The sequence below is a fragment of the Silurus meridionalis genome, chromosome 20 (genome assembly GCF_014805685.1).
Source record: "Silurus meridionalis isolate SWU-2019-XX chromosome 20, ASM1480568v1, whole genome shotgun sequence".
NCBI lineage: Eukaryota > Metazoa > Chordata > Actinopteri > Siluriformes > Siluridae > Silurus > Silurus meridionalis.
In genome coordinates, this window is record NC_060903.1 from 9,256,577 (window position 1) to 9,272,333 (window position 15,757).

At 35.5% G+C, this 15,757-nt stretch overlaps 2 protein-coding genes across 8 annotated transcripts in view; one reads left to right on the forward strand and one right to left on the reverse strand.

The window, feature by feature from the left end:
- gigyf2 (GRB10 interacting GYF protein 2) overlaps window positions 1-3,176 on the reverse strand; it is a 29,578-nt gene extending 26,402 nt beyond the window's left edge. For all 3 annotated transcript variants that reach the window (XM_046876540.1, XM_046876539.1, XM_046876538.1), the window contains exon 1: window positions 3,023-3,176. The gene's annotated coding sequence lies outside the window, so the exon portion shown is untranslated. The remainder of the gene's footprint in view (window positions 1-3,022) is intronic.
- Window positions 3,177-4,423: 1,247 nt separating this feature from the next.
- On the forward strand, window positions 4,424-9,132 carry LOC124402748 (G-protein coupled receptor 55). Of its 5 annotated transcripts, XM_046875949.1 has the most exons (3): window positions 5,393-5,731; window positions 6,176-6,226; window positions 7,159-9,132. In XM_046875949.1, exon 3 carries the CDS (start codon window positions 7,166-7,168, stop codon window positions 8,099-8,101), a length of 936 nt encoding a protein of 311 aa, XP_046731905.1. In that variant the 5' UTR covers window positions 5,393-5,731; window positions 6,176-6,226; window positions 7,159-7,165; the 3' UTR covers window positions 8,102-9,132. The 5 variants fall into 5 exon arrangements, with proteins under 5 accessions (XP_046731902.1, XP_046731903.1, XP_046731905.1 ...); XM_046875946.1 differs by lacking the exons at window positions 5,393-5,731; window positions 6,176-6,226 and adding an exon at window positions 4,424-4,449; XM_046875947.1 differs by lacking the exons at window positions 5,393-5,731; window positions 6,176-6,226 and adding an exon at window positions 5,138-5,378.
- The last annotated feature ends 6,625 nt before the right edge of the window (window positions 9,133-15,757 follow it).

Genomic DNA, 15,757 nt, shown 5'->3' on the forward strand with positions numbered 1-15,757 from the left:
AAAAAGCATCAATTCATGTTTTTAGGTATATAACTGTGCCTAAGCTGGCAAAAAGGGTTCATTTACTGGACCTCAATCAATTTTAGTTCAAGACCCCTGGTATAGGAAATAAGTACAAACATTTCAGAGTTGTGCACATTCTCCTACTTGCACCTTATGTTCAGTTGTACTGTACTGTCGTGATATTGAATGGATCAAAGATACAGGATCAATGACCACTCGTACGAAATTCCATTTGCAAGTGGGTTCAATTATACTGTACAGTGTTGATTTACATTAATACATGCCCTCACTGTCTCACTTTGAACTTTACCATCATCCTACCTTATTTGGCACATTAGAATATGCTACTATGCTACTTGCACTTCTGGATTCCCCTTTTAATTTTTTTTTTACACTTGTACTCTACACAATGACCGTAAACTTGAATGTTATCCGAGTCAAAAATAACTAATTCATATAATTCATAATTTACAATAAAAATGTAAGTTGAATACAGTCATTAAAATAAATTATTTTTATCAATTATTTGACCTTTTGTGTAAATGTATGTCTTTCAAATTAATGTATTTAACCTGAATTTTTATTATTCACAGACATGCCCAAGCTAAAAAATCATACAGTTAAAAAAAAAAAGCACATCTGAAAACAGCATTATTTTTTGATGACTTGTCATAAACATTCAACGTATAGCATATTCAGTATACTGACTCACACTCATCTGCTCTATTGCGTGTAATGGCGTATGGAACAATGTGCTTTCTCAGCTGCTGGACAGAAAAGTACTTCCATGTTGAATTACAAAGATTATACCACTGACTGCACAGATGACAGTATCATTATGTTTTATACAGTTGCAATAAAGGTGTATATGACAGTCTGCAACAATGTTTATGAAGGCGGTATATGCCAAAGTAACACTTTTTGAACAGGGGTCAGCATGGGCACTCTGACCTTCCGCAGTGACGAGATTGTCCATACATTCTGTTTGTCCTTCCTTAGACCAATTTTAGTAAGATTTAAACATTGCATACCAGGAGCATCTTACACTTTTTTAAATGCTAAAAACCAGTCACCCAGCCACTTTAAATTGTCCCTTGTCAAAGTTGCAGAATCCTTCACTTTCCATTCTCCAACACTTTGAGAACTGACTGTTCTTTGCAGTCTCATATAACCCACCCCTCAACAGGTAACAAAATAATCAATGCTATTCACTAGTTAATCGTCAGTGGTTTCATGTTCTAGCTGATTGCTCAATGATGACAGATGTTTTCACATAAATCTTTTTTTGTTACTGATAATATTAATTCCGTTATGGATCCTATAATGCAAATGAATGTATTTTATGTAATTAAAAAATACATTAAAATAAAAAATATTCAAATGTACGGTCCAGGTAACATGGCTATTAAGAATGCTTAATGTTTGCTGACGGTCTTAAATACTGAAACCTTGAGAGATCTGAAATCACCTCAGATCCCAGCTGAGCACAAAAGCGCTCCCGGTAACCAGATGGCCTATTGCCTTTAAAAATGTAACGTTTCATTAAATTAACATGACATGAGACGGTGTAAATCATCTAACATGATTAATCACAGGATCATTCAAACTTTCAAGTATGTCGAAAGGTGGTATAAAATCAAGCACTTGCATTAGAGCGGATATAAATCGAATAAAATAGCTGAAACTAGCCTGATTTGAAGAAAGGCAAATGTCCACGTATTCTCGGTGTGCCTTAACAATTGCTGATCGCAGTAAAAGCTATAATGTGTTAGGGTCAAAATTTTCTGATCAGACTGCTTAAAAAACTGTCCACTTTTAAAAGTCTAAGGTCAACAAGTGTGCAGCAAGTTGAGCTCCTGAGGGAACTAAACACAGTCCTACCTACAGCATGTGGAAGTGCACTTCACCTCGACACGTTATCTAGTGTACTTCGTGTTTGGCCGTTTGGGATTCCACCTTAGCCAACAGACCATGTCAGCAAAGCGCATGGAGTTGACTTGGCCGGTTTAAAACCCACACACGGACATGACGTGTACTCAGGCCTACATTGCCCTGCATAGTGCCGAGATCGCCTACATTCAGACGTGTAAAGCAGGCAGATGCCAATCGTAACGTTTAGCCGAATGACTAACCCGGCTGGCTAAAATCATCGATGTCTAACCTCTACAATGAATGTCGATTTTTGTCCCCCCTTTTGTTTAGCTCAGAGCCATAAAATCAATGAACCGTCATGCAAAACGAAATTAATATATATATATATATATATATATATATATATATATATATATATATATATATATAAAATACAATATAAAGTCTGTACTCTGACACCATGGTATCAAATAACTAGCATTGCAGGCATGTGCTATACATAGCTAGATAACTAGCAGTGCTAGTTCAAGACTAGCGTTAATAAGTCGGTTTCTAAATCACCAACATTCAAAATGGATTAAAAAAAAGAGATATAAAGTCCTAGCACATTTTATGAACATTTTCTAAGGAGTTTGTGGTCATAATGTGGTTTGCGTGTCATGGCTATAGTACATTAGCTTGAAGTTAATTCAGTGCTATAATGACTTGTGCCAGCTGTACACAAGCCCTCAGCTAGCTAGCTAGCTAACACATGTCTGTCAGCATTAGCCACTCTTAACGTCACAGTAGAGCGCATATTAAATAGTCGTGCTAAGCAAAACAGGCGTTAACGCAGTCAAAGTAGATTTTTTTTAACCCTATAATCTTACATGCCGCCTACATTGGGTTGGTTTTTTTATGGCTAGAAACATTAGCTCTAAGTTTCCTGATTACAGCTACACCAGCGGCGTTTTACTGCTGCACGGGAGCCGACCACAATTGAGCCCGAGGTTTCAGGGCCATGAAGCAGCCATGCGGGGAAACATCTCAGCTATACGATTTCAGGTCTACATTTTGGGGGAAAGGCCATACACCTCTGGAATTAACCTAATACTCAGTTACGCTTTATTTTACAGCAAACATGTGTACACCAGCCTCGCTGTCTTACCTCTGCTTTTAACTGACAGCGATGAGTTTGGGTGCGAGTTGTCGCTCTTTGCGTATCCACAAGATGGCTGAGAACGTGTCACATGACCATTCGTTTCCTGAAAAATGCCCGGATGTGGAAAGCACCGGTCACTGCATTTCACAGCACCTGTCCACACAAGCGAGCATTCGCGGGGGATTATCTTCAGGGTTGGGTCTTACCTAAAAATGTAATATAAAAACTATAATAACTATATATAATATATATATATGGCTGTTAATCGATTGCAATATTTAATCGCGATTATCGCATGATTGTCACAAATTAACTTTTTATCGGTTCTAAATGTACCTTAAATGAATACCTTTCGAGTTTTTAATACTCTAATCAACATGGGCATGAAAAAATATGGCTTCTTTATGCAAATGTAGTTTTTTATAAGTGAAATCAAACTCAACATAACAAAATATTCTTGTAAATGATTTAAAGTAATCAAGGTGTCTTGAATTACTTAAATCGTCAGGACACCAAATGGAACTTTTGCTATGTTTTCACACGGACGGTTTTAATTGCCGGGTGTGGACATCATGGCGCATTTTTGTGCTTGTTTTGAGACTTGGTGCATCAGCAAAACAAATGTTTACAGATTTGAAAAAAAATTCAGTGGATCTTTTTGTTAAATATTTGAGTAAATAAAGCACGTCATGAATAAATGTGTGTTGCACTGAAGGTTTTAATTTCGGATCTTTTATATTTATTAATTGCACATTTATAAAATTTGTGCTGCTAAATTTAATTTGTGTTAATGTTAATTTATATATATATATATATATATATATATATATATATATATATATAAAATGTATGTACACTAAATATAAAAATTATTAATTAAAAACATAAAACTATTAACACATTTATAAAGAATCAAAATTGTAGAATATCTTTCCCTGGTCAGGCTGGAGCTCATCCTTTGAACACTGGGCACAAAATTATACACTCTCAGTAGGTTGCCGTTCCTCCTGAGTACAGGATTCACCCTGGAATACTGGAACTGTTAAAGAGCAAAAATATGGAGCTTAAAAGCTCACAAAAGTAAATAAAAACAATGTCCATATTAGCTCACTTTAGAAATTTACTTGAATGTAGTATAGAAGTATAACATAAGTAGTATTTATCAAATGTAAATTCTTGTTACTATTTCTTTGAACTTAATAGGGATAAAAATAGTCTTTAAATATTTTTTTATAAAATTAAATATTATTGGTTACAGTATTACATATATCCAAATCTTAGAAACCGATGTGAAAAACCTAGATTTCCCAGAGTAATATCACACACACACACACACACACACACACACACACACACACACACACACACACACACATAAATTAAAGGGAAATCACATAAAGTAGACATGAGTCAAATCAGAAGATGGAAATGAGGTAAGTGCATTATGGCACATTCTCATCAATTAGATAAACTATGGTAAAGAAGCCTTTAGGCCACCAGGCTTTATATTTAAAGTTATGTTTAACACTGATGAACAAATAGGCCTTTTTTATAATTTGTATTATTATAATATCTATATCAAATTTACAGTACATCGTGTTCATTAAATGTTTTTACCAGCGCAGTCTGCTATAACAGACAACAGTAAATATTTTCCATTGAGAAAGTAAACAGGAAGGGAATATATTTCCTCTTTCTCTGTGTCCTCTTGCTGTCCAGTGGTCAGTTGCAGCTTCTCTTTCCAAATAACAACCTGTCTGTAAATAAAGATTATATGCTAATAGATGGTATTTGTGGCCAGTGTTGGAAAGTAGGCAAGACATTTGATAGAGGTGTTAGAGATATTCTCTTACAGTACTGTACAGATGCATGCAAAATGGTTTGAATGTAAAGAAGTAAAGAAGATGGTTTGAGTGTAAAGAAAAAAAAAATGTTAGTGTTATGTTTCACAAATAACTATTAGTGGAGAAATGGCCTAAACCTAACCAGGTTAGGTGTTTGTCACAGTGAAGGTATGTGGTTTAAAAAAAAAATCATGCTGTTGATATGAATCCCAAATTCAAATAATAAACACTAGTACATCAAGCACCATGTGAAATACATGCACAGACAAATGCTTTTCTGATTGGCAAAGATTGTGTGGTTATTAGTAAAACTGGAAACTCTGCTTTTAATATATACGCAAGTGTTTACAATTAATAAAGTGCTTTTTCAGGTTGGTTGGGTGCAACCTTCGCAACACAATTAGTCACAGCGGTTGCACAACTGTTCCATTTTTACTTGCTATTTACACAAATACGCAAAAGACTGATCCTATGTAGCAGCAAAAATCAACTTATCTCAACATTTACATGTTAACATGGTAAGTATTACAACAAAATGGCAGTAGTTTGTTTCTAAACCTTACAGTTTTTCCACTGTTAAATGTCAATCGCAATAGAAATTCAGCAATCTAGTGTTAATGGTTTATTTTTAAATGGCTATATCAGATTCTTCAATCTGATTTGGTCACTAAATCTAAATGTATGCATATATACGTGATTCAGAATAACAGTTTGCTTTAATAAACATGTTCTAGTAGTTTATGTAGGCAAGGGCACCACTTGTCATACCAAGGATGTGGTTAGTTTAAAAGAAGAAGTTTTTTCTCTAACACCACAGTCAGCCTGCTTTCAGGAAAGTGTCTGACACTCACAACAGAGCACATTCACAGTGGTAAGACTTACTTTTAACATTTTTAGAATATGTTTCACCAGCTGAAGTTAAAATTTGATCCATCTGACAGGTAAAAGCGGATAAAATCATTTTGCGTGCGTTTAGGATTATTTGAATGATTTACTTGTTCCTGTTTTTATACTGAAAGTAATGTCACAAAAACATGGACAGATGTCTGATTTATATTTCTCACCACTAACGTGTCAGTTGGCTGAAATTGAAAGTAATTTGAGCAATGTTCACGTTGTAAAGATTTTTAACAGTTGCACCTGACAGTAGAAACATACTTCATTAATACCTACAATGTCTCATAATGCAAGCAAATGTAAATACATTTTTATATGTATATTATATATAACATATAAACAGAGTAGAATGCCTCAAGCACCTTGAGGAAAATGTGTTTGCAGCGTAGTAATACGCAAAAGCAATTGTCTGACTCAGGTGGCATAAGCATAGATACCTATCAACAGGCATCAAGTGAGCATAAGGCAGGTAAGAGACATTACATTAACATTATTTAATGACATTTCCATAATTCTGTTTAGTTCCTCTCTTTATAAATGCATAAACATTCAGTGGAAAAAAAGCCATAATGTGCGAAAGCATAGTGCAATTTCAGAACATAATGTTTTTACAGTTAAGCACTTGTTTTAGCTAGTAGTAAGATGTGTGATGCAAGAAGAGGAAGACTGAGGTTATATCGCATGACTCTGTAAGTGAGCCATAAAAAAAGCTTACACTTATATTATTATTATATATTATATATTATTACACTTATTTGACTTACATATTTAAGAAATAGTTAATGTTACCTGAGCGCAATCTGTATATTTTCTAGCAGAAAGTTTTAGGTTGTGTGTTTAAATAAAATCGACTGTGTCAGTTAAATCAGTGTAATTTAGTGACAACACAGAATGTGGCAAATGTTAGGTAATCAATTTCCTGCTATTTTGAGTGATTTTCACATGATATTTGAACAAACTTAACTAAAGTTTTTGGGCATGAAAAATGTAATAATGAATGAATAATCCAAATAAATTATTACAAAATGTTTTTAGAAAATAGTAAACAGCAGACAGAATACAATGTGATGAAGCTGACTGAAGGGAATTAAGGCTCTATTATGTATGGTATGATTTGGGAATTAATTAAATTATTCAATTATATTTAGTCAGTAATATTATAAAAACAATAAAATCTTTTTTGAGAGAAACCACAATCTAAATTCTTTGAATGAATGTGATTAAATATAAACAAACAATTTAAAATTTATATTAGGTTTGGAAATTACTATGCTGCGAAATCAGCTACAAAAATACAAAAGCAAAGCTCAGGTCATCATTATTGCTTGTATTACTTTATACCTAATATGTGTATGAGAGATAAACATCAGCAACAACAACGCAAATGTTGTTTCTCCCCAGAATCACCATGATCAACGAGAGCAACTGCAGTTTTGAGGACGTGGATGCGCTCATGCGGCCATTGGAGTTAGTCATCTATGTGCCCATCTTCTTGCTTGGCATCGTCTTAAATGTCAGTGCACTTTGGGTCTTCTGCTTTGTCTTTAAAAAATGGACTGAATCCACTATTTACATGATTAACTTGGCTATAATGGATGTGCTCTTGCTACTTCAACTGCCCTTCAAGATGCATGCCACAAACAACAAATGGTTAGCAAACAAGAAACATCTTTGCTCTTTCCTTGAAAGCCTGTACTTCATGGCTATGTATGGGAGCATCTACATCATCATGTGCATATCTGTGGATCGGTACCTTGGCATATGCCACCCCTTTTACGCCAAGAGCCTACGTTCCAAGAAAAGTGCCCGAATTGTATGTTTGGTAATTTGGGTGTTAGTGATAGTAGTGACTACTCCAGTTTATACATTCCATGAGGATATACAGGAAACTTTTCACTGCTTCCATGGCTTTTCAAATAAGGGATGGAACTTATGGCTTATTGTTTGTTTGGAGGTGTTTGGCTTCTTGCTGCCTGCTTTTGTGCTCATATGTTGCTCAGTGAAAAGTATCCGTACCTTGCGTAATCCAAAGTTCACATTCACTCCGGGAAGACAAGCTGGTGTCCGGATAATTCACAGCAGCCTGTGTGCCTTCTTGGTGCCCTTCACACCATGCCATATTGCGATCTTTTTCCAATACCTGGTGCGCAGCTCTACCATCACTGAGTGTGACGCCCAGCAAAGGATCTCCCTGTTTTTACAGTTGTCTATGAGCCTGGCCAACATAACATGCTTTCTGGATGCTATATTCTATTACTTTGTAGCCAAAGAAGTACGGGCGGGTAAGGACACAATCAGAATGTCCCTCACTAGGATTAAAAGTATGAGTACCTCAGATGCATAAGGAAGAAATTTACCATTTATTCAAAACACATTTACTCATTCTTAACTTCTCTGTTTTATTTACTGTATGCCTCAGATTTGTAAGATAGAAAAGAGTTTCTGTTCTGAGTCACTTTAGTAGGCTGTCAAAGGTCGTTCTCACGCGAAGGGAGCGTGCCGAGCTACACAGAGATTTCAGAAATGAAATTTTGCCACGTTTAGGAGGTTTATCTAGACCAAGTACTTATAGAACCATTATGTTAAACAAATTTAACTTTTTAAATATTGTGTGTCATAGGGACCTGAGTTCTGTTTATGTAAAGTATAATATGTATTTAGCAATAAATATTTAATTGGAGAAAAGGCTGATAGTGAAAGAGGACAGCACCTCCAGCCTTCTACAGTTGGGGAAAGAAGTGGGCACAGGCAGCATGCCTGCCAGTTTCATTCTGCCTCAGACATGCTTCTCTTTGTTGCTTCTATTCACATGTTTTCTGTACATAGTATCCTATTGAAAAAGCATTATTTAAAGGTAATTATTGTTATTTTTTTAAATGATTTCTAATAATTATTTTTTTTAACTGTGATTGCATTGTATCTTTTTTATTCATGATCATTTTGTGGAGTGCAAAATGTCTTTAAAATACAGTATTAAGTAAAGTCAATACCTAAGTTATTTTTGGTTTTCTAAAGAACCTGCTATAACTTTTTTACTACCTTCACAATATTTTTTAATTACTTTTGTTTGCTGGATAATAATATCTACATTATGGTAACAAATTGTAAGGGTTTTTTAGCTCTCAGCAAAGGTGGCAACATGTTTTTTTAAAAACCCACTGATCAAACATTTAGGGAAGTAAAACCTTAAAAGTATATTGGCATTTAGGTTTTCTTTTGCCATTTGTTGTGATGGTGTGACACTGCATAAAAATATAGCAATGTATCAATCTTTTAATTTTCCAAACAGAGATTTAATATAAAGTCTATTCCACACAGAGTTACTGTTTGTCTGTAAAAAGTTTGATTTGAACAGAATAAAGACCATATGAAAAATATGTAAATATGTTTGGTGAAAAGAGAATGCCTGGTGAAAGAGAAACTGTGCCTGTTTGTGAGTTATTTAATTATAAAAAGAAAAGTTGTATTGGAATCTGTTTGCAATGCATGGTGTGATGTGTTTTATACAAAATAATATCACTCACTGTTAGTTCACAGACCATGTGAAGCTACTGAGCAATTAAGAAAGAAAGGGACTGTTTTGCCGTAACTTAAAATGACAATTTAAACAGAGAAACCAATGTAATTCAATCTGCGAATACGTGATCATCATTTCATAATAATTAGTGTGAATGCACTTCATTTGCACTAAAACCAGATAAAGAAATATAGATTAAAAAATATATATCTGACACAATTAAACATTTTTAAACCATAAATATTTTTCACACATAATAGTCACACATAGTAGCAAATATAAATTAGTTAGTTTTCTTTTTTATCCTGTCTTTAATCATTTAAAAGATTTTTATTAATATTTTATTGTGATACTGTATACAATAGACACAAAGCATTTTTTTTTTAAAGCAGAAACAATAAACACGATGACCAAAGTCACTGAAGTTCATGTATGATAGGATTATTTAAAGAAACAATTAACACTAAGCAAGATATTTAAAAAATATTCTATTTAATGATAATGTTTTTGTAAATTTTGTTGTACAGCTGTTAAATTGGTGTGACCCCTTAAAAAACTTGAAGCCATTAAAAGCCATCTCTGGACCGACAAATCTTCTCTAAACCCATACATTTTGCTTCACAGACGTTTACATATGTAATGAATTTCAATATGACAGCATGGGAACATCAGCTTTATGCAACCATTCCAGTTCTGTTGCATGCCATGACACATCATGGAAACTGTGATGGCCAAATGTTTTGTTACAAACTCAAACAGCAAATCATGACTTGGCTAAAGAAATAAAATGGCAGAGATAATATATAACATATACCTGCTTTTATACACACTTGAGCTACGACTGGTCTAATAACTGAATTTGAATGTGTGTTTCACTGTTAGTCTCAGTGGCTTATCACAGGTTTGTAATTTCATTGTTTCTTCATTGCTACTAATAGCAAATATTCCACTATTAGTTACCATAATGGCTGATGCGCTTGTCTTTTTAAGCCTTTAAGAAACCAGAAATTATATCCTGGAAAAACAGTTCTGTAATATATAGTATCCTTATAAATAAATGGTATCTTCATAAATAAAATTACATATTTTATTTTATGCTTTAGTTTAACATATAAAGTTGGGGTTTAAGAAACTACTATAATTAAAAATGTATGGTCCAATATTCTATTTGTTATTTTCGGACACCTGTGCTCGATAAAGGATTAAATAGGTTATAGAAGGATTATACACAAACACAGAAAAAAATGGCACCATTGATTTTTAGATGACCAAATCATTTAAAAAAGTGAAAGTAAGGAATATCTCTTACAAAACTAATAGATAGAATGTTTCTTTTTAATTCTGAATTTATTTCTTTACCGCTGCCCTCATGAGTTACATCATAAATTAAGATTAGTGATCCGTTTCCTTTTCCATAAGCAACCATGGAAGCTCAAGCAACAATACTACCTCCACTATCCTCCACTATGCTTCACGTGAATACATCCCTTTTTTTCTCCACAGTTTAGTCTTTCCATTAATTTGCTAGAGGTTGATCTCTGTACTTCTTTGTGAATTAGCTTCCTGATTCTTATTTCTGATAAATAATTTATTTTGTGGTATGGCCTCTCAAAGCCTTTATTTGATGTCACTGACTGTTTATGTTTTGGTTTTTTTTCCTTTACAGCTCTCGCAGCTGTATTCCTTCATAGTTCAGGGGTCTTCTCTTTGATCCCGAGTTTGTTGCTGTTCTTTGTAGACTGTTACTTGTTTCTCTGTTGTTCTTTGTCCATGCTTTCTTTTGGGCTCTCTGTTTTCTTTATGCTAGTAGTAGCTTGTAAAATGTATGGCCTGTTTATCTGTTCATTTCTAAGGGAAAACATGTGATTTGTAAACAAAATTAAATGGTTTTGCAAAAATAAAATTAAAAATTAAAAAAAATTTAAAAATATCAAACGTTAACCTAACCAACATTAAGCACCTGACCATTATTAAGCAGTTACTGAGCAGTGACTAAATATTCATAACTTTTTCGCCAAAAGATGGCGCTAACTCAACATAGTTACATACAGTACACTGCTCATGTTTTACACTTCAACAATACTATGTCGCCATTTCCATGTTTATTAGTGGAGATAAAATAAAAACTGAATTTTCTTGAAACCTTATAAGATATTTGTATCTTTATGATGTATTATTTGTGACCTTTGCTGAAGCTATGAATAGGTAACTCTTTATATTTAGTGTTGCAGAGCACCTAGTTGAAAAATCACCCTTATGAATTAAATCTATCAGTTAAACCTATTAAATTGGTGTTGCCTTTGTTTTTATTGTCTATATAACACAATAGATCTTCATCTAATTTTAACCTGACAGAACACTTTCTGGTAACACTGACGAGTAATGAGCACTCTCATATTATCTCACATGCGATCTGCAGTTGGTCATGTCTAGCATCTACACATGCTGTTTTCAGCAAATCTTCACATAATGAACAAAACCTCCCACCGCTTCCTGTGTCTGTGATCTGCAAGTACAAATTGAGAGAAATACAACCATAGATAACTGACACCCGTTAACAGTGCATCTGCCAACTGTTAGTCAGATCTTTTTATTCTTGTTCATGTATCTTGCCTGGTCTAATACACATTATTTTAATTAAGTAATTTAAAAAGGATTACACCTGAAACCCAAATGTTTCAAACTAGCTTATAGCCATTGTTACCATTTGGGGACATCACCTTTAAATTGCTTGAATTAGACTCTAGGGGTAGACTTTAACAAGGTGCTCACAATACTGCCAGAATGCCAGAATTCTTGATCTTTTCTTCTGAAAAACTGGGTAACTTTTTTTAAAGTTTCTGGGCATTGAACATGCTTTTTCATTTGATTCCACAAAATCTCTATTGGATTCAGCTCGCTTTGTGGAGGCCACTGCAAAGCTTTCACTTCAGTGTATTTAAACTCACAATTTTCCTCCATGCATAGTCATGATCATTATAAACGAACTAGATTTTTGTTTTGTCTTTTACATGCTGGTCTCGAAGCAGGGATTAGTAGCCTAATTGATTTGCCATAGGAGATATATGGTTATATAAAATTGGTTGTGAAAATCTGCGACTGAATATTTTTTTTCAAGTTTATTCAAGAAATCAAGTTTATAGTTTACAACACAATAAGCCTTGGAGAAACGGCCCACAGCCACTAGGCAGGGGGACCAGTTTTTCTGCTGGTAAGTGATGTGGGGTCTTTGACATAGCGCAGACAGAGCAGTTTTGGACGTCTCTTGCTACGTCCCCGCTCATACCTGGCCACAAGTAGCGTGCTTGAACCAGGAGAAGGGACTGTCTCCTACCCGGGTGGCCGGAACCTGGGGCCTCGTGGATCGACCTCAGCAGGGTTCGACGGCAAGCCCCTGAAGCAAATTCATGCATTCTTGGAGCCAGGAAGATACGTGTTTGTAAAATGGAAGCGTGTGAGAAATAGGGTCTATCTGGCCTGGCGGTGGGGTTAGGCGCTTTGCTTCCCGCAGGTATTGGAGGTTCTTGTGGTCCATGATCACTGTAAAAGGATGTGCCAAAGGATGTGCCACATAGTCAAGTCAATAAGCTTTATCAGCCTTAGCACACGGTGCAAATTCGAACAACTGAGAACGGGTGGAATGCAGAGAATAGGTAGTCCAGAGATGATCTGTAGTGTAACCTGAAGATCGGATAGTGAGCGAGTGGGAATGGGGGCCTTAAAAAGGGGAGTGTAGATTGGAGACAGGTGTGGGTGATAAGTTGGAGGGAGAGGCTGAGGGAGTGTGCCGAGTGCAGGAGGGAGGTGTGGCTGGTGGTTCTCTGACACACTCCTCATGGGCATGTTCACAAATACTAAAAAAATTTCAACAGTCACAAATTCACAGATGATAGTGTATATGCAATAAATAGTGTCAACATACAATTAATTACATATTGTTTTATTTGTATAGCGCTTTTACCTTATTTAAGTACATTATCACAAAGCAGCTTTTAGGAAAGAAAATAGATTATAAGAACATAAATATTTTAATGTTAAATGTGTCCCTATATGGCATGCAACAACTCCCTGAGACGATATGAAAAAGAAACCTTGAGAGGAACCAAATTCCAAAGGGAACCCAACCTCATCGGGGTGACAGAAGATATTTATTAATTTTATTTTCATAATTATTGAGGTTATCATCTGTTCAGTGATGGAGACTTGACTACATAGTTGTTTTGTGGCACTTTTAGTCTAAACCTTTGTAGCAACTACAAAGTGTTATATTAATTGTCATCCTCAACGACCAGAGTGATTTAATACTTATGAGAACTCCATACAGAAGTAGGGCATCAGGCAGTTCCAGAGAGCTGAAGGTAACATTATCACTGGTATTATAAACATGTTCAGCTCAACAGAGAAAAAGAAACATGGATTAATAGTGATACCAATTGGCATGTGATAGAAACATCAACATTGTAAACAAAGTGCATAAACATTGTGAATGGGAACTCTGGCAAAACAAAATATGGTCATAATTAAAAAGGAGAGCCAAAAGGTAACACAGAAATGAGAGCACCCTGTAAAATAAGGCAGCCATACTCTCCATTGTCTACAAACCTGAGTGAACACATGAGAATTAGAAGGCATCCAGGCAGCCCAGTTCCCCAAAACGATCTATTTCTGCTAACTCCAAAGATCTGCTTCTTTACCTAAGAAAGACAATTTGACTAAATAAATATGCTTTCAGCATAATTAAACAATTAAATGCATAATTAAAGCATACTTCAAGCTTTAAGAGAAAGTTTGCTTCCTGCTGTAGCCTTAATTATTCAGAGTGCAAATAAATTGCCTGCACCCTCTGATCAACATAGGCATGGCGGGTCATAATTGAATAAAAAATTAATGAATAATCACAATAATGTACTGCTACACATAATGAACAAAAAATATGCTCAGAGATGCTATGTAATCAGAAAGCTTATTTCTAGCTACCTATGGTTTTTTGTCTTGTTGCAGTTAAGTAAAAGGAAGTTAATAAGCATGCACTTACTGCTGAACTTTAGACATGAAATGTACAACTGTGTATAGCCAGTATATCACCAGAATCTGTCATTCAAGGTCGTGTCTGAATAAATTTACCCAGCAGTAGTAAGTGTATATAAGTCACCGTGTACATCTACCAACTAATAAAACCAGTGGTGGGCCATGCATTTGGTACCCCTTCAGTGGGAACGTACCCGACTTAATCCACCTCTTAATACCACCACTATGATGTGGCAATTATAGAAAACATTAATACTAAACAAAAACGCAATTTAACAAAGCATGGCATTACAGAGAGAGGGGCATTTCACATATAGGTGCCCTCCGTGGATCTTCCCACTTCGTCCATGCCTGCCTCTGGATAGTGTTCTCTTCGACTGGAGGCCACTCTGTGCAGCTTGGGACGGTTTCTCATCAACGCCTTGGGTGGTTCCATGAAATTCCGGAGTAAGAACGGGCGCTTTGAGGATGGACTGGACTGTAGTTAATGTCAACAGTCTGCTACACTGATTCAGGATACAGTTCGCTTCTGATCATCATCACTGTACCCCGCAACATTGTATATCTGCTTCAAATGGACATTCGGTGCAACCCAGATGAGGATGGGTTCCCTCCTGAGTCTGGTTCCTCTCAAGGTTTCTTCCTTATGCCATCTCGGGGAGTTTTTCCTTGCCCCAGTTGCTCATCAGGGACAAACTTACTTACAAAGAACATATTTACTTTTAATCACCACATTATCTGTGTAAAGCTGCTTTGAGACAATGTTCATTGTTAAAAGCGCTATACAAATAAAAATGAATTAAATTGAAATGAATATAATTCCATTTTATTAATGCAGGCTCCAAACCTCTACACTCCAACCACAACTGTGCCACCTAAATCATCTGGAGCAGTTCGGAATCAATATTTGTCTAATAAAATGACAAAAACATTTAAAATGTATATAAAATACAACTTACTCACCAGAGATGCATACTCATAATTTGCACCGCTTCTCAGAAGCTGTAAGCCAGTGGTACCGCTTGTATTCACTGGTCTGGAAGTGGTGAACAAACCCTATCCTGGGCTGAGACAAGCTAGCTAGCTTCGGGGTTGGCCGACCTCTCCTATCGATGTCTAGCGTTTCTTGAAAACGGAATTTTAAGTATGTCCCAGACCAAATACATTTCTCTTCCTCCATAGGCAAAAAAAAGTCTAACTCTGATATATTAATGTGTGCAGCACAGTACAGATGTGTTTTGCCAGTCGAACTTGGCTGTAACAGTTTCTCTCTGACCAACCAATCAGAGGACTGAAAAATGCTGATGCTATTCTGGGCCAGCTACCTGGCCCTGTGAGGCGAATATGAAATCTGATTGGTTAAAGAAACCGATTTATTTATTATAGAGACTAAGGTAAAAAGGCCAGCAGTACTGACTTTGAAGGCCCTGGTCAGATTAGATTGACAAAGCAGCA

Excerpts from the sequence above, each read along its gene's own strand:
- LOC124402748 (XM_046875945.1), top strand. The coding sequence starts at position 6,400 with ATGTGTGATGCAAGAAGAGGAAGACTGAGGTTATATCGCATGACTCT. Across the intron at positions 6,447-7,158 it reads AGGTTATATCGCATGACTCT|AATCACCATGATCAACGAGA; the intron begins GTAAGTGAGCCA and ends GTTTCTCCCCAG.